This window comes from Sceloporus undulatus, chromosome 8 (genome assembly GCF_019175285.1).
Source record: "Sceloporus undulatus isolate JIND9_A2432 ecotype Alabama chromosome 8, SceUnd_v1.1, whole genome shotgun sequence".
Lineage (NCBI taxonomy): Eukaryota > Metazoa > Chordata > Lepidosauria > Squamata > Phrynosomatidae > Sceloporus > Sceloporus undulatus.
In genome coordinates this window covers 21273238-21300932 of record NC_056529.1, presented here as the reverse complement: position 1 = coordinate 21300932, position 27695 = coordinate 21273238, and the positions used below count along the sequence as shown (strand labels likewise).

The window sequence follows — 27695 nt, the reverse complement described above, 5'->3', positions numbered from 1 at the left end:
CTGTGTCTCTCTTTAAAAGCAGTTGGCATAATATATTGTTCAGAGGAGGCTGGCCATTCCCTTTCTCAGGGACCAAGAGAGTGTGACTTGCCCAAAGCCAAACTGGTGCATTTGCAAGGCTGAGCAGGGATTTGAACCTTGGTCTCTTGGCGTCCAAGTGCAAAACTCAGACTACGGCACCATGATAGCTTTATCTTATTTTATTTTATTTTAATCCCACTTTTCTCCCAAGTTGGGACCAAAAGCGGCTCACACCATACACACCCACATATATATATAGCTTCCCCCTGAGTTTTGGTCTGCTAGAATTTCCTGCTGCACAGTTGTGCAAGATGCATTGCTTTGCAGAAAAGCATCCTCTCCCTTTGGCTTTTCCTCCAAGAGTTAATTGCCTTTTGCCTCATTTGTAGTTTGCAAAATTCAGATTGGTACAATGTCAACGCTTTTGGGGTCAAGGTACTCTACACTCAAAGTGCAAAAGAAGTATCAGTTTGTTTCTGATTATTTAACTTTTACTGTGCTAAAATAACAACATTGTGCACTTTCGCTGTTGAGAATCAGCATCTGGGAACAGTGTCAATGTCAAACCCATTTCAAACTCAGGTTAAAGCAACAAAATGTGGAAGAGTGAAAGTTGGGGATGAATGGTCCAGTAATGCATTGGAGAAACATCCAGAGTCTGCATAATTTTCCTGCACCTCTTTCTAGTAACAAGAGTAATTTGAACATAAAAAGCACCTGGTCCATCTTCAATTGTACAAAAGCATCCTTAGGGACCTGGAGGCAATTCTGAATCGCCATAGATGACCAGATTATAAGTGGATGGCAGTGAAGGACGGGATTAAGACAACAAATAGGATCTTCTTTCTTTCTGGTGTCACGGTTTGAGTGTTGAACTACATTGGAGACCAGGGTTCGAATCGTGGCTTGGCCATGGAAACCCAATGGGTGACTTTGGGCAAATCATACTCTCTTAGCCTCAGGATGGCAATGGCACACATATACACACACACACATCAAGGAAACATCCCAAGAAAACCCCATGATAGGGTCATCCTAAATTGGAAAGGACTTGAAGGCACACAACAACGAAGAACAAATGTTGATATATGACAACCCCATATAATTCCATAGGGCTTTCTTAGGCAAGGGACGCTCAAAGTTGGTTTTGCAAGTTCCTTCCTCTGAAATATTGCCTAGAGCTCCTGGGATTTGTTGGGGGCCTCCAATGCAAGTGCAAACCTGGGCTGACCTTGCTTAGCTTCCAATTTCAGATGGAAATCTGGTGCATTTAGGGTATTTATGTCTGTATTTTAATGTCCTCCTTTGGGGCAGGAATCATGGATGGCTGGCCTTGTCCTTTCATTTCCAAAGGTTTGCCCGGCAAAAGTGGCGCTGTGGTTTCGCCTTCCTTTCGAGCCAAGGCTCCGGCGCCTTTGATCCCTTTTCAAAGAAAGAAACGCCAACATCTGTCTTGGATCATATGACTGGGAAGGTTTGCGGGAAGAATTTAAGGTCATTAAAAGGAAAAAAGGTCAACTGGAATACTAGAATTTGAGGTTGGCTAGGAAAAAGCCAACACAGAACGGGTCTGAGTCTGGAAGTCTCTGCTTTTCTGTTTTGAAAAAGAAAACCATCTCTCCAATTGTGAGTTGCTTTGGACTTTCAAGACACTAACCCACCACCGTAGCATTATTTTTGCCCATCCTCTTTGCTTGCCTTCCTTGACCTTTATTGCTTTTTCTCCTTTTTCATTCCTTCTGCAAAATCTGAGTTATTTTCTCTCTCCTAAAAGTCATATGACGGCTCTCGAGACAATCGTTGTCTTTGTAAAAGAGGTACGTCTAGCCTCTCTTTCCCTGCCTTGTCCTGGGTGTCTTGAGACTGGTTTCTTTTAAAGGGTGCCAAGTTCAACCACAACCTTTATTTATTTATTAATGAAAGCCTTTGGGGCCTAATTTACTTTTCATAATGTAATGTACGCTTAGCTTTAGCCTTTTAAGCTGTTTAAATTTGCTGACTTGCTTAGTAGGTTTTTAACCTGTTGAAATTATTATTTTAAAAAATGAATGCTTTAAACCTGGAACTGTTTTAAACTTGTGTCGTCTTCCTTGTATGTTGCCCTGAGATCACACAGTACACGACACTATATATATATATATATATATATATATATATATGGTTCCAGGATCCCCCATGGAAACCAAAATCCACGGATGCTCAAGTCCCATTATATGCAATGGGATATTATTATTATTATTATTATTATTATTATTATTATTATGCACCCGGAAACATCACCCAAGGAGACTTTCCATTGTGTTTTCTGTAACCGGACCTGTTTATCCTGGATTGGCCTTTTTAGTCATCAACGCGCTTGTACAAAACGCGGGATCATGAGTCCTTCCTGAATCTTCATTCGGGAAGCAAAGCCAGAGAGAGCGAGAGACAGTGGGCCCTTGGTATCCTCTGAGGTTTGGTTCCAGGACCCCAAAATCCATGGATGCTTAAGTCCTATCAAATACCATGGTGTAGTAAAATGGTGTCCCTTATATAAAATGGCAAAATCAAGGTTTGCTTTTAGGAATATATATATATGTATATTGTATGTATGTTCAAGCCATGGATAGTTGAATCCATGGATGAAGAATCCGTGGATACAGAGGACTGACTGTATCTTTTGTGGGAAAGGTTTATTCCTTTAATTCAAGTTCAAAGGCCAAGTTGTGTTGTTTTCAAGTCTAGGTTTGAAGTTTTAATTAAATGTATTCTCTAAGTCGGCTGCCTCTTTTGTTTTGAGCCGGAGAATAGCCATGAAGGCCCTGCCTGAGCGGCCGGTACAGAGATGCGTCCAAAAACTTCATTGTGTTACACTTTGCAGAGCAAAGACACAACAGCTCCTTCCCTTCTGCGTCTGTTGGGGGACGCTGGGCATCTCTTAGATGATGGATGGTGTTTACAAAGTGGAAACAGCTTGCAAAAAGCATGCCTTGTCCCATGGACAGCCAAATAGGAAAAAGAAATTGTTTTGTTTTGGCTGGAGTTTGAAGGGGAATTGTTGGCAGGCAGCAATTTTCAAGGGACTGTAACCAAAGCGGTGTGAGAGAGGAGGCGAGAGAAGTCAACGGTTGCGCTAGACCCATTGAACCCGCACCTTTTTAACGCTGATTTTTTCCAGTGTCTTTTTGGATAAATTGATTCTGCGCAAGTGTGAACCAGATGCGGATCGGAATTGATTTAAATTTGCCCTTGGGCCAGCTGGAGCGGGTCCATTTTGAACCGATTCATTCATCAATGTGAACCACAAGTGGGTTGTTTCATTTTATTTTGCAGCCAGAAAATGTGACTGGGGCAAACTTAATGGGAAGCACACTCCGCTACCAAACCGATCCATTGATTCGGATCGCAAAGCAATTTATTTGTAAGTGGGAATGAGTCCGTTCATAATGCAAAAACTGCCTCTGTCCAGGAATGTTTACTCACGCTTTTAAAATGCAATTGCACATTATGCTATATATTTTGGACTGACAGAGGCTAGGGAATACTTTTGCTACATTCTTAAAATGTTTACCCTGACATTTGGAGTGTTTTTAGATGCGTCAATGAGGTGGAGAACTGATCTGGAAGGTTGTCTCCATTTCCTCCTCTGATTCTTAGCACACTCCATTTGGGGATGCAGAGTACTTCTCCTAAATTTTATCTTGCTATCTTTGTTATTTCAGAACCGTGCAACTTTCGGACAAATGTGGCAATAGCTGGTGTTGCATCAGAGCATTCCTGGGGTTATCTTCTCTCTGGATATGGAAAGGGAAGGGTTCGCCAAGGCTTAATTTTGAGCAACGGGTTCAGATTTGGAAAGATCTCATCTCGGTCCCCGATTCGTCCAACTATTTTACTTTCTGGTCACACTCCTTTGCAGCAGAGAAGAATAATCAGGAGTGAGTTTGCAATAAATTATAATGTTAATCTGCAATCCAAAGTTACCTTGCCACTTTAGGCAGACGGCATTGTAGACCCAGATCCTTAGAGCTACATAACTCCCCCGCATTGTCAATAGTGGGTGAGTTTTAAGTTAGTTCTGGCCTAAGAAAACCAAGTGGTTTGGAGGATGTATTGGAATTTGTAGTGCCCAAACTTTGGTCCTCCAGGCGTTTTGGACTTCATCTCCCAGGAGCCCCAGTCAGCTTGGCTAATAGTCAGGGATTGTGGGAGCTGAAGTAGAACATCTGGAGGAACAAAGTTTGGGAACCACTGTTTAAGGCTGAGAGAGCATGATCTGCCCAGGTTTGCCATTATGCCATGCTGGCTCTTGGTGGTGTTGCCTGAATTCAAGTTGACTCAGACTTACGGTAAAGGGGTTTTCTTGGCCAAATTTCTTCGGAGGTGGCTTGCCATTGCTTTCCTCTGAAGCAGAGAGAGTGTGACTTGCCCAAGTCATCCTAGTGGGTTTCCAGGGCTTGAGCGGGGATTCGAACCCTGATCTCTACACTCAGATCTCTGCAGGAGAAAGAGCTAAAGTCCTTCCACTGAAATGATCGACCCTATATAGACGACTTGATACATACATGCGCAAGCGCACACATCCCAGGTGTAATGCCCTGTAATTGTGACACACAATGATTGAGATTCTAGTAATTACTATTCACACAAGGATGTCTTGTGCATTCTTTTTTTAAAACCCACCTGCCTGTTGAATGTGAGACAGTGTGATGTAGTGGTCTGAATCCCCGCACAGCCATATAAACCCACTCTCAGTTTCAGAGGATGGCTGTGGCAAACCTTCCTGGAGAAACTTGCAAAGAAAACCGCGATAGGTTTGCTTTAAGGTCGCTGTAAGTCGGGAATGATGCACACAGCAACAACAACAAGCCTGCTGAATGCAAAGTTGTGTTCAACGTCATATCTACCTCTGTACAATGCATTGGCACATAATGCTCATGTGTCTGGAGGAGAACATTATTGCTGACCCATCAGAGCAAAATCCCTCCCTTTATCTCTTGCTGAAAGGCCTTGGTGTTGTGTTGAAATGACCACAATGTGGTCAGTGTCACGGCACCGACTTCACAAAGGAGGCCAGCTGTCTGGGGCTGTTTGTTGTGTGTCCTGGATTGTAGAGGGATTTTGCTCCGTTTACAAAAAAAAAAGAGTATTTCCTGCTCCCTTTTCAAGCCTCCAAACTTCCACGCAACGTCAGATTTCTATGGGCCACAGCAGTGTGTGCTGCCAAGCTGGAATTTCACCATTGAGTTTGCGCAATCACGAACGGAGCTGAGGATTGTGTTGACAGTGTGCGCGATAGCATGAGTGGCACTATTTAGCTCCAAGGGGATTAAGGAGGGCTTAGACAGCCTACTGACAGTGACGCTATGGAGGATCTGTGGCAGCGGGCCAGGCGCTGGTTTGGGGGAGAAGACACAACGCCAAAAGCCAGCTCAGGTTGCCTGGTGTGCAGTTTGCTTGCGGCAGCAGCAGAGGAGGCAGATGAGCTGGACTTTTGGCGTTGTGTCTTTTCTCTGCAAAGTGTCGCATAAGGAAGTTTTGGAGGCATTCCAGTATACTCTCAGCCTCCAGAAAAGAAAAGAGGCAGCCAATTTACAGAATAAATTTATTTATTTAAAAGTATAGCCAAGTTAGTCGGCAGAATTAGTACGAAGAGAGATCTTGTCGCACCTTTGACACTATGGAGTTTATCACATGAAGGAGATTGGGAGTTTATCCTGTGAATATCCTAGGAAAAACTGCATAATTACGCATAATGATTTCACACGATGCTGCACAAAACCCGCCACTAAAGCGGTCACAAAGAAGCATTAATGCGCATCTTTTTACTTTTGGAATTTCAGCGACAATGTGTTTCCAATATCGCTTTATTTGCGCAATTGCATGTGATAATCATTTCTGCAATATATATGTATATACGTACATAAACACACATATACATGCACACATATGGTGAAAGGCAAGAACCCTCTTCTCTCTCAGCCATCCAGCTTTTAGTATGAGTCCAAATAGTTATGTCTGCTGGAATTGTGTACGTTCTTTGGCGTTGTTTTCCTTTGTTTCATCCTTTAGATCTTTCATTACATGCCCCTAAGTTTTACCCTCGCCTTATCCATGGTCATAACAAAATCCAGAATTATGGCCCCAAATCCTGCCCTTGACTTACGCATGAGGTCAACTTATAGTTGAGTAGTATATAAGGTATATTGTGCATTTTGGTTGGCCAATAAAGGTATCCCTGATGGATTTATGTAAAAGCCGAGAGCGTTCGTTGTGGATGACCTTATAAGCAAGAGCTGTCTGAAAGTTTCCAGGGACTGATAGAAAGACCCAGAAGGTTGCCAGCGGAGGCTGCGTTCCCTCTTCCCTCAAAGAATGCGTCTTGAATTTGCTCAGGAACTGACAAGTCCAGCTTTGCAAGGCTGCTTGTCTTCCTTCAAGATCTTGGGGACACAAAAAAGTCTTGTTTTCCCTGTTCTGTCCCCTCCTGCAGCCTTGAAATAGGTCTGCCAACCGCTTCTTCTTGTCGAACCAGTTTGTCCTTCCCATTTCGACAGCTCCCACCGTTTGGTTTAGAAGGTTAGCTTGGTGACTGGCGAGACTGAAATCCAACTTTTGCAAAATCACAGAACCACAGAGTCAAAAGGGAGCCCAAGGGGCATCTAACCAAACCCCTTGTTGGTGCAGCAATCTGCTGCTTAAACACCCCTGAAAGGTGGGCATCGAACCTCTGCTTAAAAGCCTCTAGAGTCCATTTCTTAATGTTTAGTTGTAATCTGCTTTCTTGTAATAATAACCCATTGCTTTGGGTCTGACCACCTTCTTTGTTTTTTGTTCCTGTGTGCCTCCAAGTCATTTCTGATTTATGGCGACTGTAGGACAAACCTATCATGGCGTTTTCTTGGAAAGGTTTGTTCAGAGGGGGTTTGCCATTGCCATCCTCTGAGGCTGAGAGAGTGTGACTTGCTCAAAGTCACATTATCTAGAGCAGCAGAAAACAAGCTCACTCCATGTTCCACATAATGACAGCAGTCAGATATTTGCCACTCTTGGCTTTTAGCGCATAACCAGAGGAAATGATCCATAAATACCCCTTTGATTTCTGTTCTGTGAAAAGCCTGGCTGGGGCAAGTAGTGGCTCTATGTATGTCTATGTGTGTATTTATGTCTGTGTGCAAGGGTCAGTTTGGCCATGGATGTGTATTTATATGTTTGTGTGTGTGTCTGCTTGTGAGTATACGTTAGCGTCTTCTCCAAAAGGATCATCGCACCATTCCTTAGCTGAACTTTGTTGTCGTGAATTGTTGTTCCAGAGTTGGCTTTAACTTATGACAGCCCCATGAATGAGAGACCTCCAAATCTTGCAAACTCAGGGCTGTGGCTTCCTTGATGGAGTCTATCCACCTGGAATCCAACCTTCTTGTTTCCTTATTGCCTTCCACTTTACCAAGCATTTTACTGTCTTTTCTATTGCGTCAACTCTTCTTATGATGATATGACTAAAGCATGACCGTCTCCATTTAGTCATTTTGGCTTCCAAGGAAAACTTGGCCTTGATTTGCTCTGCGCTCCAAATAGCTGCTTTCTTGCGCCACTTTGGAGTTTCTTTTTTAAGAAACGGGGGGAATTGGACCCTGGAACAAGGTGAGCGGAGGTCCAAATAACCGCCAATTACTGCAAAATGTGGGGTCTTCGAGAAAATAGTGGACATGACCAAATAAAAGCTAAAAGCACTCCTAGAAATATGAATTCATACTTCATAGTCATGCTCAAAAGTGTTTGAGTCTCTCATGTATGCATATAAGCTTTTTGCACACCAGATATTTTAATTCCATCCCCAAAATTAGATTAATTTATCAACTTGCTTTTCTCTAAACCTTATTGAACCTTCCCAATCTCTTTCCGTTTCTTCTTTATTTCTGTCTTTCATGAACGCCGTCAATGCATCTGTTTCCATTGCTTCCTCTAGTTTACTTAACCGTTTTTCTATTCTTGGGGTTTGCTTTTGTTTCCAATTCTTGCGATGGTAATTGTGTATAGAAGGATACATCTATATTCCCTTTCTATCCCTTAGATATAGAAGGATAAAGGGATGCAGATGAGTTTTGTTTGATGGGATTTGGATCATGAGATCGGGCAGAAGTGGGGTTCTGCTTGACCCTGCAGCCTTTCCCTGCCTTCTTGCCTCTTGCTTGCCTGCTGTCCCAAAACATTTGAGCTGCAAATGTTAGAGAGGTTTCCCTCCTTTTTAACAAATAATCTCTGCTTGGGGTGTCTTCCTCCCTCCTGCCTTTTTTCCATCCCCGGCTGGTTGTATAAACATCCCTCCCAGGCGATGGATGGCAGCCCCACGCTGCGTGTATTTAGATAGAGCTCTTTCCATCGGAGGAGACCTTTCCCTGCTATACGTAACTTGACAAGCGGTTTGCTTTTTGCATTGTGTTTGGTGGAGCCCTCATTATCTGGCAAGATCAGGTAGACTTGCTGCTTTTGCAAAAACCACCCTTTACTGCCAGTGCAAAATCTCTTCCATTGGGTCACCAGTATTGTGTTAGTTTATTGTTGTTGTTTATGCAGTGTATAGCGCATGGTGCGTTGCATGCTCTAAAAGACATACAGTCTAACAAACGCACCCAGAAAAGAAGGAAGGAGTAACACAGATATACAACGATGCGATCTAACAGTTTGTCCAGATAGAAAGAGATGCAATATAATAAAGCAAACAACACATAATATGTTTGTTTTTGGTGGTGTTTTATGCCTTCAAGTTGTTTTCAACTTATGGCAAGCCTAAGGCAAGCCTATTTTGGGGTTTTCTTGGAATACCATGCGCTGTAGGTTTGGATTTCACCTCCCACCAGAACCCCTGCAAAGAGTCGGGGATTCTGGAAACTGATGTCCAAAATACTGGAGAACTAAAGTTTGAGAACCACAGCTGTTGGCTGTATTGCCAAGGAAGGCAATAGCAAAATGCCTCCTTGCCTAAGAAAACCTGAAATTAATGGGGTTGCTATAAAATGAAAGGTAAACCTGAAGGACAGGTAAACACACATGAAGGAGAACATGAGAATTGTGAAGTGCACCGTTGGGAGTGTGGTGGTGCAGCAAAATGGCACATTTGCTTGCGCATGCACACACAGATATACAATTGGTCCTCCATTTTTGCGGGGGATCCGTTCTGGATCATGAAAAACGGAGGCTCGCGCATATTCAAACCCAAAGGCTTGAATGGGGTGTGCTGCTGGGCGGGCGTACGTGCCATTAAAAATAGTGAAGGTCATTCCTCCGCGGATATTCGATCCGTGAGTTAGCAGGGATGAATATATACACACACACACACACACACATACATACATATATGTGTGTGTGTGCGCGCGCGCCAAAACCTGGTTGGCTAATGTAAATTAACTTCGCGCGCGTGTGTGTGCATGGGTACATTTTGAGTCAGCAAGTCTTGGTGGCTAGTGGCCATGTGCCGCGTCTTGAAGCTGTCCTCTGTCGGCCTGTCAATCTCCTCCTGGCTTTGCAATCCAAAACTTGGGCAGCTATCTGATCTCTCTGCATGTGCCGTCAATCAGCCCTTTCTGTTTTAATCTTGGCAGCTGGCCTCATGCGTCTCCTGGAGCATGAACCATGCCTCTTTTTGAGCCTGAGTTGTTGTTATGAGACTGGGCATTTGGGAAGGAAAGTTGAAGTCTGCTGGCTCAAGAGCATCCTCTGAAGACCCTCACGTTGGGTTGTGATAAAGACACACTCCAACTGACCTAGCTTGGCAGGAACGGTCTCAATGAACCCTCTACCGTCCCATTTTTCCGGTTGCTTTTAAAAAGTCCTGGATTCTTTCTCCTCCTCCCACTTTCCTCCTTAGTCCTCCACTTACTTAAAGTTGCTGCAATCTGAGTTTTAAAAAGTATAATCTCACTAGCTCTGCATTGAGAGCTTTTAATGAGGCATCTGTACTGTACTCTTATTGTTATTGCCATGCTTTAAAATGATTTTACATGTTTCCAAAGTGCTGGTGTTTAATAGGGTAGTTTATGTAATTTTTAAAGGTCTTTTAAAAAACTTTTTATCATTAGGGTGTTGGTTTGTTTTTCAAATGTTTGCTGTTGTTGTTGTTGATGTGTGCCTTCAAATCATTTCTGATTTCAATGCTGTCAAGGGATTTTCTTGCAAGATTTGTTCGGAAGAGGCTTGTCGTTGGCTTCTCCTGCGGCTGAGAGAGTGTGACTCGCCAAAAGTTACCCAATGGGTTTTTTATGGGTTTTTCGGGCTATGTGGCCATGTTCTAGAAGAGTTTATTCCTGACGTTTCGCCAGCATCTGTGGCATCTGGCATCTTCAGAGAAGATCATCCCTAAAGATGCCAGGCACAGATACTGGCAAAACATCAGGAATAAACTCTTCTAGAACATGGCCCATAACCCAAAAAACCCAGAAAAAAACTATGGATGCCGGCCACGAAAGCCTTTGACTTCACATTGCCCAATGGGTTTCATGGCCGAGCTGGGAATTGAACCCAGGTCTCCAGAGTTGTAGTCCAATGCTTTTTAATTCATGATGTTAGCTGCCCTGGTTCCCATGTTGGGCGAAAGACAGGATGTTTAGTTAAAACAAAAGTATCTGGAAGTCCACTTGTTCTGTATGGCGGCTCTCAGTTCTCCTTCATTTGCCATGGAGGGGAAAGGCCTTTCGTAAGCAACGGTGAGGAATGCTGGGTGTTACAGTCCGACAGTGTCTGGGTTGCAACATCTCAGCCCCAAATGGCAACCTTTCCCCCAAGCTCTGGGAATTAAGAAAATGGAGCAGAGGAGCAGCGTAAAAGGAGTCGCACGCGCCTGGCTGCAAAACCCTTGCAACTCCTCCGACTATCCTCAAGAAACAAAGCTGGGCGAAGAGACGTGGGTGAAGTCATGGAACAAAAATGCCTCCTCCAGAGCCAAGGAAAGGAAGGCAGAGCTTTTTTCCCTTTGAGCGGAGCCTGGCTTCCTACAGTTTGTCTGATTTTCGGATGCTAGGATTCCCCTCCTGGTCTGGATCTTTGCTGCGGAGGCAGACTAACCCCATGCTAACCCCGGCCTAGATGCATGTAGTTTGCATTTTGGGTGGCCATCCAAACCCAATATCCGTTCCTGGGGGAAGATGGTAGCCGAGTGACATTGCAAATCCGTCCACACGGGAGCCAAGTCCAGGATTAGGTTGGGCGCAGGTTCAACTCCTTGGAGCATGTTTTTGTTAAGAGAACGTGCTCAATTTGTTCCAGTAGCAGTTTCAGCTTTCCAGGCTTAAGCCTCTCCAGTCTCTCATAAATCATTGTTTGGGTCTCATCATTCCTTTTTAATTTATCCGTTTCATATATATATATATATATATAATGCCAGCCACAGATGCTGGCAAAATATCAGGAATAAATGCTTCAAGAACATGGCCACATAACACTGAAAACCCCACCAAAAACTATGGATGAAAGCCTTCAGCTTCACATTAAAAATATCCTTTCTTTTCTCTAAGAAGTGTAGGACAGTGTTTTCTCCCTTCTCCACACTTTTTATCTTCACAACAACCCAGCAGTGTAGGCAAGGCATGGAAGAAGGGAGTTGTAGCCTAAGGTCATCCATGTTTCATCAAGGACTGTGAACCTGGGTCTCTTGAGCCATAGATCTAATCTACACTGTAGAAATAATCCGCTAAGGTTAAGTTTACACATCAAGGAAGAATTGCCACAAAGAATACAAACAACAACTACAGTTTCCAGGATTTCCTAGCATTGAGCCAGGGCACTTAAAGCGGCCTCAAACTGGATTATTTCTGCAGTGCGTTGTGGACCTCAGATTCTTGGTGTGGAACCGATGATCAGTAGTTTCCAGTTCTAGAAAGGATCCTATCACTTGCACCATAAAATATTGGTGCTTTTCATGGATCCTAGTGCTCCCTGCAGAGGAGGGTTGCGCTGGTTCTGTGCGCGTTTCCGGAGGAGCATTTCCACTGAATTTGTTTTGAAAGCTCCGCTGAGCGTTGTGTGCTTCTGCCTTCCTCCGGCCAAGACAGGAAAGGAGCTGCCCATTTCCTCCTTCTGTGCAAGAGAGTCTGGGGAGATTTTTGTCCCAATTCACTGGTCAAGGGTTCAGCGCTAACCCTATTTGGGCCTCTGTCTTTCTGGCTTTTTTTATTCATCTCTAGGAATTTGAAAACTTGGGTGTGAAACATTGCTAGGACATGTTGCATTTCCCAGAGATTATAGGTCGCATGAATCATGATGTCTAAGTGGGGTCATTTTTTTGCCCCGGGGAGATGCGGATCACGGCACTGATGCACATTGTATTTGTTGTTCCCATTACGTTTTGGGCTCATGAATCCCTTTGAGTCATTTTAACCCTTGTGTTACTCACACATGCCATTGTTTCGGGTTAAAATGGAGCTGCCTCCCTTCCTTCCTTTAATGATACAGAGCAATCTGAATTGATTCAGAAACATTCATAATGCCGACAATGAGGATGGATGTGGATCTCTCAGGGGGGGAAATCCCAGGATTGAATATCCTGAGTTAAGTGGGGGGGGGGGTTTGCCAGCCCCCCAAAAGTACCTCAAATGTATTTGGGACGTGTGTGAACACCAAGGATTCAACTCAGATTATTTTCATAGTCTGAATGGGCCCTAATAATAATAATAATAATAATAATAATAATTATTATTATTATTATTATTATTATTATTATTATTATTATTATTGTGTTCCGCTATTTCACAAGGAATCAAAGTGGATTCTAACAGTATAATTAAAACATCAACCAATTAAAAAATTACAATTTAAAACCCCCAAATCCCCAATCCTCCCCCCAATACCCAAGAGGTGCAAATCGGAGACGTAGATGTGTCAAGCCAGTTTGCAGAGGGATCTTGGTAGCACCTTTGAGGCGAACTGAGCGAAAGATGTTGTAGCATAAGCTTTCGTAGACTTGGTCTGTTTCCTCAGATGCATGGAGTAAATTGGTGCAAAGTTTATGCAGAACTATATGGTTTGCATTTCTGTGACTATTCATACAGTCTGATTCTAAGAGTCCTTTTTGGGCATCACTCCATGCATTTGCGAAAGGAGACTCCGGTGGTGCAGACTATATTTCAGAGGAAGGAACTGGCAAAACCAAGATTTCTTGGCTAAGAAAGCCCTAGGAAATTCATGGGATCCCCATAAATTGACCTGAAGGCGCATACACACACGTATATACTAATTCCCCCCAAACTCTCATTTTAGAAATCAGGACTGGATTCAGAGACCAATTCAGGGCCCAGGCTGCATGCAAGCAAGATTCAGGGCACAGCTTTTGTTGGTCACGATGTTGAAAAATTAGTTGCAAAATTAATTTTTAACTTTTTAAAAATGAAAAGGAACATTGTTACATTTAAAAGTGAAAGTTTAATGAATACTATTTGCTCATAGGAGCCAGCTTGGCCATAATGGTTTGGGCGTTGGACTGTGACATTGGAGACCAGGGTTCGAATCTCATGTTTTTGGGCCATGGAAACCCATTAGGTGACCTCAAGGCAAGTGACACTCTCTCAGCCTCAGAGGAAGGCAATGGGAAACCTTTGAACAAATCTTTCCAAGAAAATCCCATGATCGGTTTGCCTTAGGGTTGCCATAAGTCCAAAATTACTTGAAGGCACACAACAACAAGTTTGCTCATTACTTCTAAAAGTTTGTTCCACTTGGAGCATTTTCCTCCCAGTTCCTTTCTGGTTTTAAAGTTTTTAAGTTGTTTAAACATCTCTGAATAGCATTGTGCTGGTAACAAAGTTGTGCAATTATCTTTTGGGAACAAGTTAACCTTGATGCGCTTCTCTGGTAGCTGATGTCTTTTTTGCAACAGCAATGAGCCATACATCATTTTTTCAGAAAGTCAGGTTGCAAGCTCTGATCCGGAGCCCAAGTGGCGCATTGCCGAACTGTTGCGATCGCAAGACAAGGCCGGCCTTTCCTCGTCGCCGGGGTTTATTTTTAGGCAAAAATTACAGTTTCATTTTGGGAGTGAACAAAAAAAAAGCCCATCTGTCCAGCCCTGAACTTTGCAGAGGAATTTGGAAGAAGGGTGTGATACAGTGCCTCAAGGCAGCCTTGTGTAGGAGTTGTCCTGTATCCGCACTGCAGGAATAATCCAGTTTGACACCATTTTGATTGCCTTGGCTCCAACTTGTGCCATTCTGCAAATTGTAGTTTGATGAAACATTTAGCCTTCTCTGTCAAGGAGTTCTGGTGCCACAACAATTCCTCCCTACTATCCTTCCTTAATAATCCTTTCCTTCCTTCCATAGTATCCTTCCTTTACTAGTCTTCCGTAGCATCCTTCTTATCTCGCCTTCCTTAAGTAGGAGAAGACTTGGGCTTTTTGTCTCTTTTGGGAGGTCTCTGATGGCGGATATTGCTTTGGAGAGCAATGAAAGACCTTTCATAATGTGCCTCATTGTTGCTTATATTATTTCTCCTTTTATGGGTCTGTTTTTAACTGGTTTTAATTCTATTGTTGGTCTAATTATATTTTAAACTTTGGGGTGATTTCATTTTCTTTAGCTGTATCTGGCGGCTAAAAAAAGGCAGGGCATAAATAAGGATCAATGTCTTTATCTTTATAGTCACAGTCCTATGATGATGTCCGGTGAAAGATGCAGATAGGCCTTGCAGGTGGTTGTTCTTTATTGAGAGGCATCTTCCAGGAAAGCTAATTTTTCATCCTTTTGGTTTTGAAAATGCCATTCCTCCCCCCCAAAAGCCTTTGGAGCATCTCACTATCCATTGCGGACTTGCAAAACGATCCCCAGCGTCGGAAGGCCAAACCCTATAAAACCAGAAAGCTGTCTTGCTTAAGCTCCTGGTCATAAAGTTTAATATCCCTGGGAGAGCATGACTGCTAATAATAAAAAAACAAGGTTATTAGTGTTGCTTTCATGCATTTGTTTAGCAATGATAGTCATAAAGTGCCTTCCTGGGGCGCATCTCCATTGCAGAAACGATGCCGTTTTTGGCACCACTTTTCAGTGCTGTAGCTCCATCAATGAGATGTTGGGATTTGTAGGCTTGCAAGGTCTTTGTGCTTTGCTGACCAAGAGCACTACAAATCCCAGCATCCTGTAGGATGGAGCCATGGCAGATGGGCTAAGAAGACTCAGAGGCAGTAGAGCGGAGTGGTTGCAGTTCAAGGTGACGAGACACCCTCCTTTTCCAGGACTTGTCCTACATTTCCACTTTCTGTCCAGGAGGAATTCCAAAATGCCCTCCGTTTTGAGCATAATTGAGAAGCATGGATGTATAATTTATATGTGCATTTTTAGCTTTTGCAGTTGGCCCTCCATATCCACGGATTCTGTATCCATGGATTCAACCATCTATGGCTTGAAAATATTCAAAATATTCCAAAAAGCAAACCTTAAGCCTAAAAGAGCGGCAGGAAAGAAATAATTAGTAGTAGTAGTAATAGTAGTATTATTGTCAGATGCCATGGTGCAGACTATTGGTATGGCTCCTCCTGTCTCAACTCCTGCAAGATTTTCCTTAGTTTCTATGGCTGTATCATAAGTAGCAACACAAGTCTATGGCATTTTGGTATTCCTTGTCATAAGCTGTACATCTACGTTGCAGAAATAATGCACTTTGGTGACACTTTAAGTGCTGCAGCTCCATCCTATGGAATCCTGGGATTTGGAGTTTTGCAAGGTCTTTGCCTTTCTATGCCAAAATATGCTGGTGCCAAATCAAACTACAAATCCCAGTTTTCTGTAGGATGGCAGTTAAGCAAACTGCATTGATTCTGCAGAATTTTGCATTAATGTCAAATTGTCAAGGATTGTTTTGTTTCTTGTGTTGATCCTCGCTCTTCTTTTCTCTCCTTAGCATGCCTCTTCCGGTTCAACGGACTCTCCTTAGTATACCTTCTCTACCTCCTTCTCTTGCCGTGGTTCCTGAGCCCCACTGAATGCACTATAAAAGGTAAGCCGTCTGTATTTTCATCGCTTGATTTAGGGAGTCCACAATTGTCAGCTTTGTGCAAAGATAATAATAATCTGGGCTCTTCTGTAGTGTGTACATTTTCATGTTGGTTTGCTTTTTTTCTTTTTCCATGTTTCCACAGTTTGGAAAGCAATGTTATTGTAAGCTCATATTCCACTTTGATTTTGTATTTGGAGATAGAAAGTCTTGAAGGAAAGCAAGGCGGAAAGTAGAAAGTGTAAGGAGCGGACGTCCCAAGGGATCTGGGGATGTTTAGCCTGGAAAAGAGAAAGTTAATGGGAGACATGATCAATATTGTTTAAGTATTGGAAGGGATGTCATATTGAGGAGGGAGCAAGCTTGTTTTCTGCTGCTCCAGAGAATAGGACACAATGGGACAATGGGTACAAACTACAGGAAAAGAGATTGCAGATTCTTCATTATTCCCAGATGAATAAGCAAAGGTTAAGAGGTGATATGACAGCCCTGTTTAAGTATTTGAAGGGGTAACATGTTGAGGATGGAGCAAGCTTGTTTTCTGCTGCTCCAGAGAACAGGACCCGGAACAATGGATGCAAGCTAAAGGAAAATAGATTCCATCTAAACATTATGAAGATCTTTCTGATAGTAAGAGCTTTTCGACAATGGAAGAGGCTGCCTTGGAGAACGATGGAGTCTCCTTCTTGAGGGGTTTCAAACAGAGTTTGGATGGCCATTAGTTGGGAGTGCTTGGATTGTGTCTTTGTGCATGGCCAAATGGAGTTATAGTTTTTTGTGGGTTTTTTGGACCATGTTCTAGAAGAGTTTATTCCTGACATTTCACCAGCATCTCTGAAGATGCCAGCCACAGATGCTGGTGGAACGTCAGGAATAAACTCTTCTAGAACATGGTAACATAGCCCGAAAAACCCACAAAAAACTATGGATGCTGACCATGAAAGCCTTCGACTTCACAAAATGGGGTTAGACTGGATGACCATTGGGGCCTCTTCCAACTCTGAGATTCTATGAACCCCACAGAAAGACCTGGTATCTTTACCTTCTTGTCCTTGACTTTGAGATAGTATCATGGTTTGGAGTGGATGGGTATGCTGTGAATTAAAAGAATATTCCCCTCTAGTTGGACGTATTCAAACAAAGGTTGGAGGGCCACCTCTTTAGGAATGGATCCCTGCATTGCAATGGTGGCCTTTGGGAGTCCCTTCCAATTCTGTGACTCTATAAAATTCTACAAAGTAGGGACAATGCAATGCAGGGGGAGAGCTATAAAACCGCATGCTGTTCCTGGCTTGCTCCAACATCTTGCTCCTTTTCCGTTCGCTGCTGATTTTGGAGCAGAATGGCAGGATCCCCAGTGAGCTCTGTTCCCAAATTCCCCTTTCTTCCTCCGTTTCCCCACCCATTAGAGCTAGGAGTTGGTTTCCTTCCTGGCAAGCCTGTCCCCAGGGTCTCTGGTGGAGGTATTTTTCTTTGCTCTGCGTTCAGTCGCTTCCCAGCTGGCCTTTGGCTACCTGCCACTTGGCCATCTCCGGTTTCTGATAGGAGAGATGTCATAAACCCTTCCTGTTTTGGAAGGACAGGGCTGCTCTGCTCTTGCTGAAAGGATTGCTTTTGCTAGGAGTTGGGCCCACTCAGGCGGTCATGACGCAATTGTGTGGCCCTCCAGATGTTGGCATCTGCAACTCTCAGCATTGCTCACCATGGGCTCTGCTGGCTGGGGCTGCTGGGAGTTGAAGCATCTGCCGGGCTGCACACTTTCCTAGTCCTGAATGGAGTATAAACCTGAGTCCAGGAGCCCTCTCACTCTCCAAAGTCATAGTACTGTGATTTCACTTTAACTGCCAGGGTTACATCCTCTAGCGAAGCAATAGAGCTCTCCGGCTGAGAATAACAACTATTCCATCCCTAAACTACAAATCCCAGGGTTGCATAGGATGCAGTCACGACAATTCAAGTGAAATCATAGCACTATAAATGTGTCCCGTGAAAGGGTCCGAAGTGAGAGCTGCAAATGGATTTGCATCCAGGTCATCATACAAAATGGATAAGCAAGACAAGGAGCAGGAACCTGAAGACTATTGAGAACGAATATTTCAAAGTACAGTCAGCCTTCCCTTTTCACGGCCTTGGGATCCGTGACATTGCTCTTTGCGGATGGCGATCAGGGAGGGAACAAAATGGTGTGCATGCTGGAGTGTGTGGCCATTGAAATACATGGGACCCCAATACTGGTGAATTTGCAGATTCGTAGGGGGTGGGTGAGTCCAAAACAGATCCCCCACGAATCGGAAGAGACGATTGTAAAGAATTTCTGTGGCTTGTCTGGATTAAGTTCACCTCTGCTCAGTCCATTGCTGACAACAGTTGAAAGAGTGCAGAGCTGTTTAAAGAACATCCATTTGCAAAGCAACAACAGCCTTTATTTCAACCATAAGTCTGCCCAGATTGTGGGAATGTGGCCCACGAGACGTGAAGGTGAAGCCTTGCTCCCTGTGGGGTTGCACACCCCTGCTTTAAGCTTGAGGCATTGCTTGAATGACTTTGCTCCCTTGTTCTGTGCAGGTGGGCATGTGCATGCATAAGTCAGGCTATGCATGCAGGGCCAAAAGGTCAGCATTCGGCAATGGACAGACTCCACTGATAGTGGTAGAAGCAGAGTTGCGCAGATGTCATGCTCATCCGTACCTTCTCTTTGCAAGTTACGCATTGTGCAATGTGTGCTGTGGTTGCATAGCCTATGCTTTGCATTATGGTTGTGCATCCTGTACTTTGCACTGCCATTGTGCATGATGAATTTGGCATTGTGCAGTGGCTTGCAGGCATGGACATTTGTTGTTCAACGCCGCTGTTCTGCGTGAGGGTCACATAGCATTTATGTAGTACATTTCTGCATGTGGGTATTTACATGGTGTTAAGAGGGATGGGTGATCTTGGGCAAGTCACACTCCCTCAGCCTCAGGGGATGGCAAGGGCAAACTCCCTCTGAAGAAACCTGCCAGGAAAACCCTGTGATAGGTTTGCTTTTGGATTGCCATAAGTCAGAAACAATTTGAAGGCAAACAACATGCAAAAGGGATCATGGTTAGGGGCCTTCAGGTGTGCACATCCCCTCCACAGAAGTATCCACAGCTGCCTGACAACCCAAAGATTGCACAGTGCAAAGGGAATCTGTCCCAGAGAAAGACCCAAAGGCACCCACAGAGTCATACCTGTTGAACCCCAGACAGAAAGTAGGTTTTGCACACTTCCCTTGTGGTCCACACCACGTCCTTGTGTCTGCCTCTTCTTTGACCACATTGAACCTCGAGTCTCCTTATAGCCTCTCTTCCGTCCACCCCATACTTTGGGCTCCCACCCTTTGCCCTTTGCAGGTATATTTAGCCAGAGGTGTGGGGCACGAACAGTGCTAAAGAAGGCACCATGTCCTCAGCTCTTTCCTCTTGTGGTCTCCCCTCTCCCCCAGTTTGGCTGTGTTCGTGGTTCGCTTGTCTTGCTGCTGTTCCCAAGTGGGAAACGGAGGTTTAAATTAAAACCGAGGCATCTCTCCCCCAGCTATCTCTTCCTCCTATTCATAGCTGCCTTGCTGTGAATGAATGGGTTCTAGCTAACAGAGAACGCTTAACCAAGAGAGTTCAAAAATGAGTTGGCAAAGGGCAGGGGAAGGAGGGCATGATGCTAAAACGCTTGTGGGCGGTTGCTTAAATCTTTGCTTTTTCTCTCGTCTCCTTGCCCTGAAATTGCTCAACTGAAAAGGACATTGGGAAGTTGAAGGCTTTCATGGCTGGCATCCATAGTTTTTTGTGGGGTTTTTGGGCTGTGTGGCCATGTTCTAGAAGAGTTTATTCCTGATGTTTCACCTGCAACTGTGGCTTTGGCATTTTCTGAGAAGTCTCTAAATTTCCCTAAAGATGCCAGCCACAGGTGCTGGCAAAATGTCAGGAATAAACTCTTCTAGAACATAGCCACGTAGCCCCAAAAACCCACAACAAAAAAAGGACATTGCACCCAGAGTGAGAGAAAAGCAGGGAAGGGTCCCAGGCTCACCCAGGAGGTCGTTTTGAGCAGATGAGGGTGGGATGGTTGGATCTGGGCGGGCGTGTGTGTGTGTGTGTGTGTGTGTATTCAAGTTCCACAAATCCCCCCCCCCCAGTCCAGCAATGGACACAGATAGTCCAATAGCTCAATCTGAGCTTGGGAAGTTAAGCGCAAAAAACACCATTTAATGTTTTTCAAGTGCTGGGTGTGATTGTATGAGACACACTCACATGTAGATATATATATAATATCATAGCATGAGAAGGCAAGACACTGGACAGGATCCCGTGGGTGTCATGCACACGTTCCCTTATGGAAATGGTTGGATATTTTTCTTGGAAGCGGAATGGATGTGTTCGGTTCAGGGTTGTGGAAGTGGAGTTGCACATGTGGTTCTGCATGGACGTGTATGCCTGTGAATTGTGCATGGATGTACATGTGCATTTGGTAGTGCGTTCTGTTGGACATTTGGTGTCTTGGTCCAGTTGCTCAAGGGTTATACAGTGCAATTAATGCCTAACTCTGCTTATGGAAATTTATGCTCTCTGTGTATATGTACCTTCAAGCTGCCAGTCGATGTATGGCAACCCCATGAATTTCACAGTGGTTTTCTTAAGCAAGGAATCCTCAGAGCTGGTTTTGCTAGTTCCTTCCTCTGAAATATAGCCTACAGCTCCTGGTATTCATTGGCTGTCTCTCATCCAAGTACAGGCTAAGTATTCTGAAATGTGAAATACTCCAGAATTGTCCATATGGGTTGCTTTCTGACTTTCCTATATTTTAAGGTACACAAACGTTGTTCCATGCACAAAATTATTAAAATTATTGTGTACAAAATTACCTCCAGGCGATATGTATCCTGTGTATACGAAACATAAATGAATTTTGTGCTTAGACTTCAGTCTCATCTCCAAGATAATCTCAATATGTATATGTTCATAAAACCGGGAAGGGGGAGCGATCTAAAATACTTCTGGTCTCAAGCATTTTGGATCAGGGAGGCTCAGCTTATACTCGCCAAGGCTTAGCTTCCAAGGGATCTGGTACCTTGAGGGCATTTAGACCCTAAGAGTCCATTCACCATTATTTGTAGCTCTTTGGGGAAAAATCCATTTTTTCCTCCTGCCCCAAATCTCTGCTGACCCCCCAATTTTGTCTCTGATCTCTCTGACAGATCCATAACAGGAGCCATTGTTAATGGCGCTGCCTTTTTAAATATTTCATGGCCTTGTGTGCCATCTGAGCTTTCTTCCCGACAGAGACCTGAAAGGCAAAAAAGGAGGGAAAACAAGATTTTGGGAAGGATGGTTGCTCTCTGTAACCTTTCCTCTCCTTCCTGGCTGCCATCGGTGGTCCTCTCTAGGGATGCTGGACGGCTGCTGTTGGAAAAGTCTCTTCTTTCTCTCTTCTTTGCTCCTTTCTCTCTTTCCACCCTCCTAAAAATCCGGAGAGGAAAATGTGAGCTCTCTTTCTCCTCTTCCCTCCCTTTCACACATTCCTCTTGTCTCTCCTGGAGGCAGCACTCTGAGATTTATGAGGCATGCCCAAGGAGGGCAGGGGGTTTTGGAACAGCATCTGGTGGAAGATCTGACTCCCCTCCTGGGCCGCTTTTCTTGGGACGCATCCGGGTGGAATTTTCCATCCGTGGGCAGCCACAAAGGTGAGCCGCCAGGAATGGAGAGCAAGGCTTGCAGCCGGCAGAGCTACATCCTTGCAAAGCAAAGATATTTGTGTGCATGTGTATGCCTTGCGATGCCTGAGCCAGGTTTGATCCTGTGCAGCATTAATGCACAGAGCCAGCATGGCATAGTGGTTTAAGGTTGGACTATGGCTCTGGAGACCAGGGTTCGATTCCCAGTTCAACCATGGGACCCATTGGATGACTTTAGGCAAGTCACACACTCTCAGCCTCACAAGGGAAGGTCCCCTGAACAAATCTTGCCAGGAGGAATGCACGTTGTTTTTGCATCCATACTTTTGCATCCAAACTTTTGTTTGCATGATTTGCTTACTATGCGCAACACAAAGAGCCATAGTTGTCGAGTTAACTGCCTTGTGCTGTGTGAGGCTTCACACTCCAGGAGTAGCCCATTAGTATGTTTTTATGGTTGCCTGGTTTGTGAGATTAGGGCGGTTGCAATCTTTTCCAACACAAACAGCTTCTGCAAACATAGAGCCAGATATACTGCATGAAAGACACACGAGGAAAAGGAACAAATGTGTTGCGGTTGCTTTGAAGTAAATGGTCTAGGTTGGACAACCTCTTCTAGCCTGGGAGCCGAGTTCAATTCCAGATGCGTTCGTGAAGGTTGCATTACAGTGGTGGCCATGGCCAAAGACACAAGGGGCTTAACAATACCAGCACATCTAACTTTTATTTTGGCCTTTGAAACGCAGCTTCTACAGTTGTTTGGTTGTATTGTTGTTCGTTGGTGGAATTGCCAAGTTTGTTTTCGTTTCATTCATGCATATTGTCTTGATTGTTTTCTCGCTTTCTTTCTTTATTGTATTTCCAGCCTGCTTAGTTTCTTCAGTGATTTGTTATCGAATCTCCCCATCTTAATTTCAGAAGTTAAACCTTTCTGAATGTATTGAAAATGCGAGGAGAATGCTAAGCAGTGATGCCTTTGTGCTTTGGCTTGCAGGTCACCCGGGGCGCTTCCTTCGCGCTCTCCTGGCCACCAGCATCCTTTTCCTCCTTGCCCACCTGGTCTTCCAGGTATGCCTCTACACTGTGCCCAGCTTCGACCAGCTGCTTGGACACAACTGTAAGTATTTTGTTCTGTCTTGTAGACTCTGGTTGGTTGGAAAGCTCATTTTCTGCCTCTGGGATCCTCCAGCAGCTGCACAGATTGCCCAAAATACAGTGTGGCCGCATCAGATTGCCCAAAATACAGTGTGGCCGCGTATGTGCCAGAAGAAGTAATGGCGCCTGTGCCTGTGGCGCCCGTGCCACGTTGTGCCATGGGCATGAGCCCCATTGATTTTAATGGGGCTCCACCATACGCAGTATTTCCCTTACACTGTGGGGGGGGGGGTTCTGGAACAGATCCCCCACGTAAGAGAAGGGTGCACTGTATTAGAAAACAAGTATACAGAAACAAAAACCTAACTTGACATAGTTGTAGGTCCATCCAGACAGCATGTGCCATGATAATGTCACTTGAGCGCAGTGCCCAAACAGCGCTGGGTGGAAGAGGTGTCATCATGACATGTGAGTGCGCCTGTGGTGCCCCTTCTGGGATGCAAAAAGAACTCACCGGGAAGTGGGTTCTTTTTGCTCCCTTTGGAGGCCACAGCCTCCATCCAGGGCAAAAACGGAAGCCCCAGTTTCCCAGTAAAATTATGATACACATTTATACGTATACATTCTATTAACCTAGTCCATCGCAAGTCTTTGCATGTCATCCCTCATAATTCAGATTACTTCTATAAACAAGTTAAAGTCTTGATTATCTTATTCTTAACAACCCTTGGTTGGATTAAGTTAATTTCCTGTGATCAAACTGCTTCCTTGGTTATTATCTTCCTTGTATTTTACTGGCTCAGTTTCTTCCACTTCTTTTTCGGTGTTACTCTCTCTGTGTTGTTGCTACAGCGTGTATTCTGATTTTTGTTTCCTTTCACTTGCTTTTCTCTCTTTTTCTATTCCTATTTCTCTTTTCCTCATTAGCACTATTTGGTGCTCTATTTTTGGTTGCAATGCTCTTATGGTTTTGTTCCATTCTAATTAACATTATAATAATATAACTTATTTATATATTTACTAAAGAGAGCCAGCATGGTGTCTATACCCTGGAGATCAGGGTTCGATTCCCAGCTCAGCCATATAAACCCATTGGGTATTCTTCGGCAAGTCACATATTCTCTCAGCCTCAGAGCAAGACAAAGGCAAACCTCTTCTGAACCAATCTTGCCAAGAAAACTCTGTGATGCCCCATATGATTGCAAAATGCCATACTGATAGTGAATTTCAATGCTGCACAACCCAAAAGTGCAAGCAATGTGCATGTGCAATGTGCATCTACATGCTCAAGTACAAGAGTGCTGCATGTGCAAATCTGCGCCTGCAACCATGAACTGAATACAGACCTTCTGCATCGGATAAACCTGTATCAGATCTCAACAGGATTTGGGCTAGTTTTGGATTGAGTGGGCTTTCCTGTGATCCGTCAAGACCCTTCTTGCAGCTTTATGTTCTCATACATGAAAGATAAGAGGGATCAAATGTTCTCCTTTCAGCAACACACTCTGAACCATGTGTGTTTTGCATTGGAACAATAATGTTCTTCTTCCCGCCTGCGAGGCTGTTCTTGCCCCCCTGCTGCCTTTCTGCAGATACTTTGATCGGTGGTGACATTTTGGTTTAGAGAGCTATTTACAAGCGGTTGTAAAATAGAAATTCGGAAAGCCGGGGGCTTGACCCGACGAGGAACAGCCGAAATGTGAGGTCTTGCAATCTCGCAGTGGGCTTGTTTTCCTTGTCATCCCTCTTTGCCAACTGCGTCGGGAGGGAAGAAGGAGGCTGTGGTGTCTGGCAAACATCTGTCTTGTTTTCGGAGCAATGAAATCAGAGGCATGGGGAGATATATATATTCCCTGTTTGGAAATTCAGCCTCTCTCGTCTTCTCCAGATGGAACAACCTCACTTGTCAGATGGACTCATTTGTCACCTGGACAGAAACTGGAATGCCTTTTGTCCCAACAAAAAAAGTTTTGAAATGGATTGTCTATGTGCCTGCCTTTTCCCCCTTTTTCTTTTATATAGAGTCAGATAGCACCATTTTACTAGGAGCACTGAAATGTTGTGCAAAAGGGGCATGGGCATTATTTGCGTTATACTTTTACATACAAACCCCATAGCTATGTGTCTCCAAAGGTTGGGAACATTTGGAGCCAATCTTAACTATGGGACAAGTGAGAATCTGGAGAGCCTTTAGATAGTCAGAGCCCAGGCACTAGAGAAAACAGAGATGGGGAGCCTCCGGCCCTAGGGAAAAATAAGACAAATAATGGGCTTTGTAGTTGCCCATTTTGTTGTGTTTTAGTCCCTTATTCTAAGAGGTCTTGCTTGCATTTCGGGCTGGGTTACTGAACTTTAAGCTAACACATGCCCGGCATTTTTAACTCTAGCCTTTTTGCCTTATTGCTGAAATATGTCCAGTGTGGCATAGTGGTTTAAATGTTGAACTATGACTCTGGAGACCAGGGTTTGATTCCTTCTCAACTATGAAACTCGCACTTTCTCAGCCTCAGGGGAAGACAAGGGGATATTTTGGATTTTTGGATAAGGGTTACTCCACTTATGCAGCAGCAAATGCCAGAGTTCCTGATACATTTTCACTGTCCATTGGAAGCTCTGTCCCAATGTGCTTCAGAGGCTGGTGAGATGGATGCTCTTGAAAGAGGCAAGGCTTGGCTCTGGCGGACATCAACACCACTTGACCCATCTGCCCCCCATAACAGCTGCGTCTGAACTGTCATCGCCCTGCGCTTCTTCTGCTGGTGCTGGCCCCGTTTTTTTGGCTTGCTTCCACCTTGGATTCCCCAGACCTGATAAGGAGAACAGCTTAACTGACTTCCCCTACAAATAGAAACAGGGAAGAGCCCAGGTTGCATTCACTGCCTTCCAGAACTTTAAACCAGAGGAGAGAGGGAAACCTGCTTCTTGGCTGACTGGCCAGCCTGGATTTGCATCTTCATAATCTTTACCTCCATCATTTATTGTTAGATCCTAAATCCATAAAAGAGTGATACATTTATTGGCCCACTGAAATGCACAAAATACATCATGCAAGCTTTCAAAGTTGATACACCCCTTCTTGGCCATGCAAGGACTGAGGGCAAAGAATAGTATAAGATAGGTAGTCAAACTTCCACTCCATTAGCAACAGAAAAGTAACTTATCTTGAAATCCAAGCTGCTCCTGTCCTGGGTGACACTAGCTGCCCCTTTCTTAGGCAGAAAACCTATATAGAACCTATAAGTTTTTCCAGATGTAACAATAGAGAGAAAATTTTGAGAAATTCAATATTTTCTGCCTAATAAAGGGGCATGGACTTCAAAGATGCCGACCAAGGAGCTCATCGCTATCCCCCAAATGGGTTGAGCATCTTGAATAGCATCTTTACTTTTCAGACTAAAATCCAGAGTGGATTTACAACTTTTTACAAGACAGGAATCATGAGCCACTAACTTTGGTTTCTTCCCACTTCTAGGCAGCACATGGGAAACCCTCGCCCAGCACATCGGGGTCACAAGGTAAGGAAGGGCTGATTGGGATGCAAAGGGGTGGAGGGGGGAAATTCAGAGCCTGAAACTGGTTTTCTAGGCAGCTGAAAATAAATAAATAATAAATAAATAAATAAATAAAATTTTTATTTTTATACCGCCCTTCCATAGATCAGGGCGGTTCACAGCAAATATCAATAAAACACAACATATACATTCAGGTTAAAACAATTACACAGCAGCAAAATAAAACAGAATAAAACCCCCGTTAGCCAGTCCTCTTTGCCACAGAAGAGGAAGGGAGGCCCACTGGACTTTGGTCGGGGAATGCCATCTGAAATAGAAAATGCTGGGGCTGTAGCCCTTTTAAGCAAAGATGGTGAACCTCTTTCAACCCATCAACCCCAGGGAAGACCTCGTAATCCCAGTGGTGGGCTGGCCAAAATGCCAACCAGTTTTTGCTTCAGGTTCTTACTGTCCATAATTTAGGCTGCATCTGCACTGTGGAATTAATACAATTTGACACCACTTTAATTGCCATGGCTCCATCCTATGGCATCCTGGGATTTGTGGTTTGGTGATGACTTCAGATAAGTTACACACTCTCAGCCTCACAGGAAGGCAAGGGCAAACCTCCTGTGAACAAACCTTGCCAAGAAAACCTCATGATAGGTTCGCCACAACTCAAAAATGATTTGAAGGCACACAGCAACAACAGCAAGGCACCAACACTCATGGGCAGTGAAGGGTAAAGACCTTGTAAAACTATAAATCTTAGGATTCCATAGGATGTAGCCATGGAAAGTGGTGTCAAACTGTATTATTTCTGCAGTGTAGCAGCAGCATAAGGCATTTCATCCCTTTAAATTGAGGGCAGGGGCAAGTCCAGAAAGTTGGGATCATGCCAAACGATGGTATCATGCAGATGTGGGCAAGATCCAGCCCCATCCCTGGCTGGGGAGTTTGGAAAGCAGTTTTCACTTTCATCTGCAAAAGGAGTCTAGCTTTGCCACCATGTACATTGGGAGGGGGCTTCTGCACTCTCTTACCATCTCCTTACCCTCTAATTTCCAGGCTGGACCTGAACGACATCCCCAACTCAGTGCGCCTGGTGGCCCCCGACATTGGCATCCTACTGGTCTCTGCCATCTGCCTCGGTGTTTGCAGCCGCCTGACGCCAACGGATAAACTGGCAACCAGGAGTAGCAGACGGTCCATGTCCCACCAACTACAAGAACAAGTGAGAGTTGGTTTACATATTGCTTGAATCAAGTCCAGTGTTGCTCCATCTTGCTTCGAGTGTCTTCCATTTGCTAAAGCAGCTTCTTCCAACGTGCAAATCTGAAAAATCCTCACATTTGTTCCCCAGCCATTTCGGCGTGCAATTCTCACCCCCTTTTAGCCTCATGGTCCTCATACAGATCCAGATGTTCAGCCGTTTAGGTGTGCAA

General features: G+C 44.3%; 1 protein-coding gene across 3 annotated transcripts in view; it reads left to right on the top strand.

Annotated features, from left to right (window-relative positions):
- Window positions 1–27695, top strand: part of PIEZO1 (piezo type mechanosensitive ion channel component 1) — a 92082-nt gene that overhangs the window by 16059 nt on the left and 48328 nt on the right. For all 3 annotated transcript variants that reach the window (XM_042438378.1, XM_042438380.1, XM_042438379.1), the window contains exons 2-5: window positions 15883–15978; window positions 22659–22781; window positions 26232–26274; window positions 27319–27484. In XM_042438378.1, the coding sequence (XP_042294312.1) occupies window positions 15883–15978; window positions 22659–22781; window positions 26232–26274; window positions 27319–27484 (428 nt within the window). The remainder of the gene's footprint in view (window positions 1–15882; window positions 15979–22658; window positions 22782–26231; window positions 26275–27318; window positions 27485–27695) is intronic.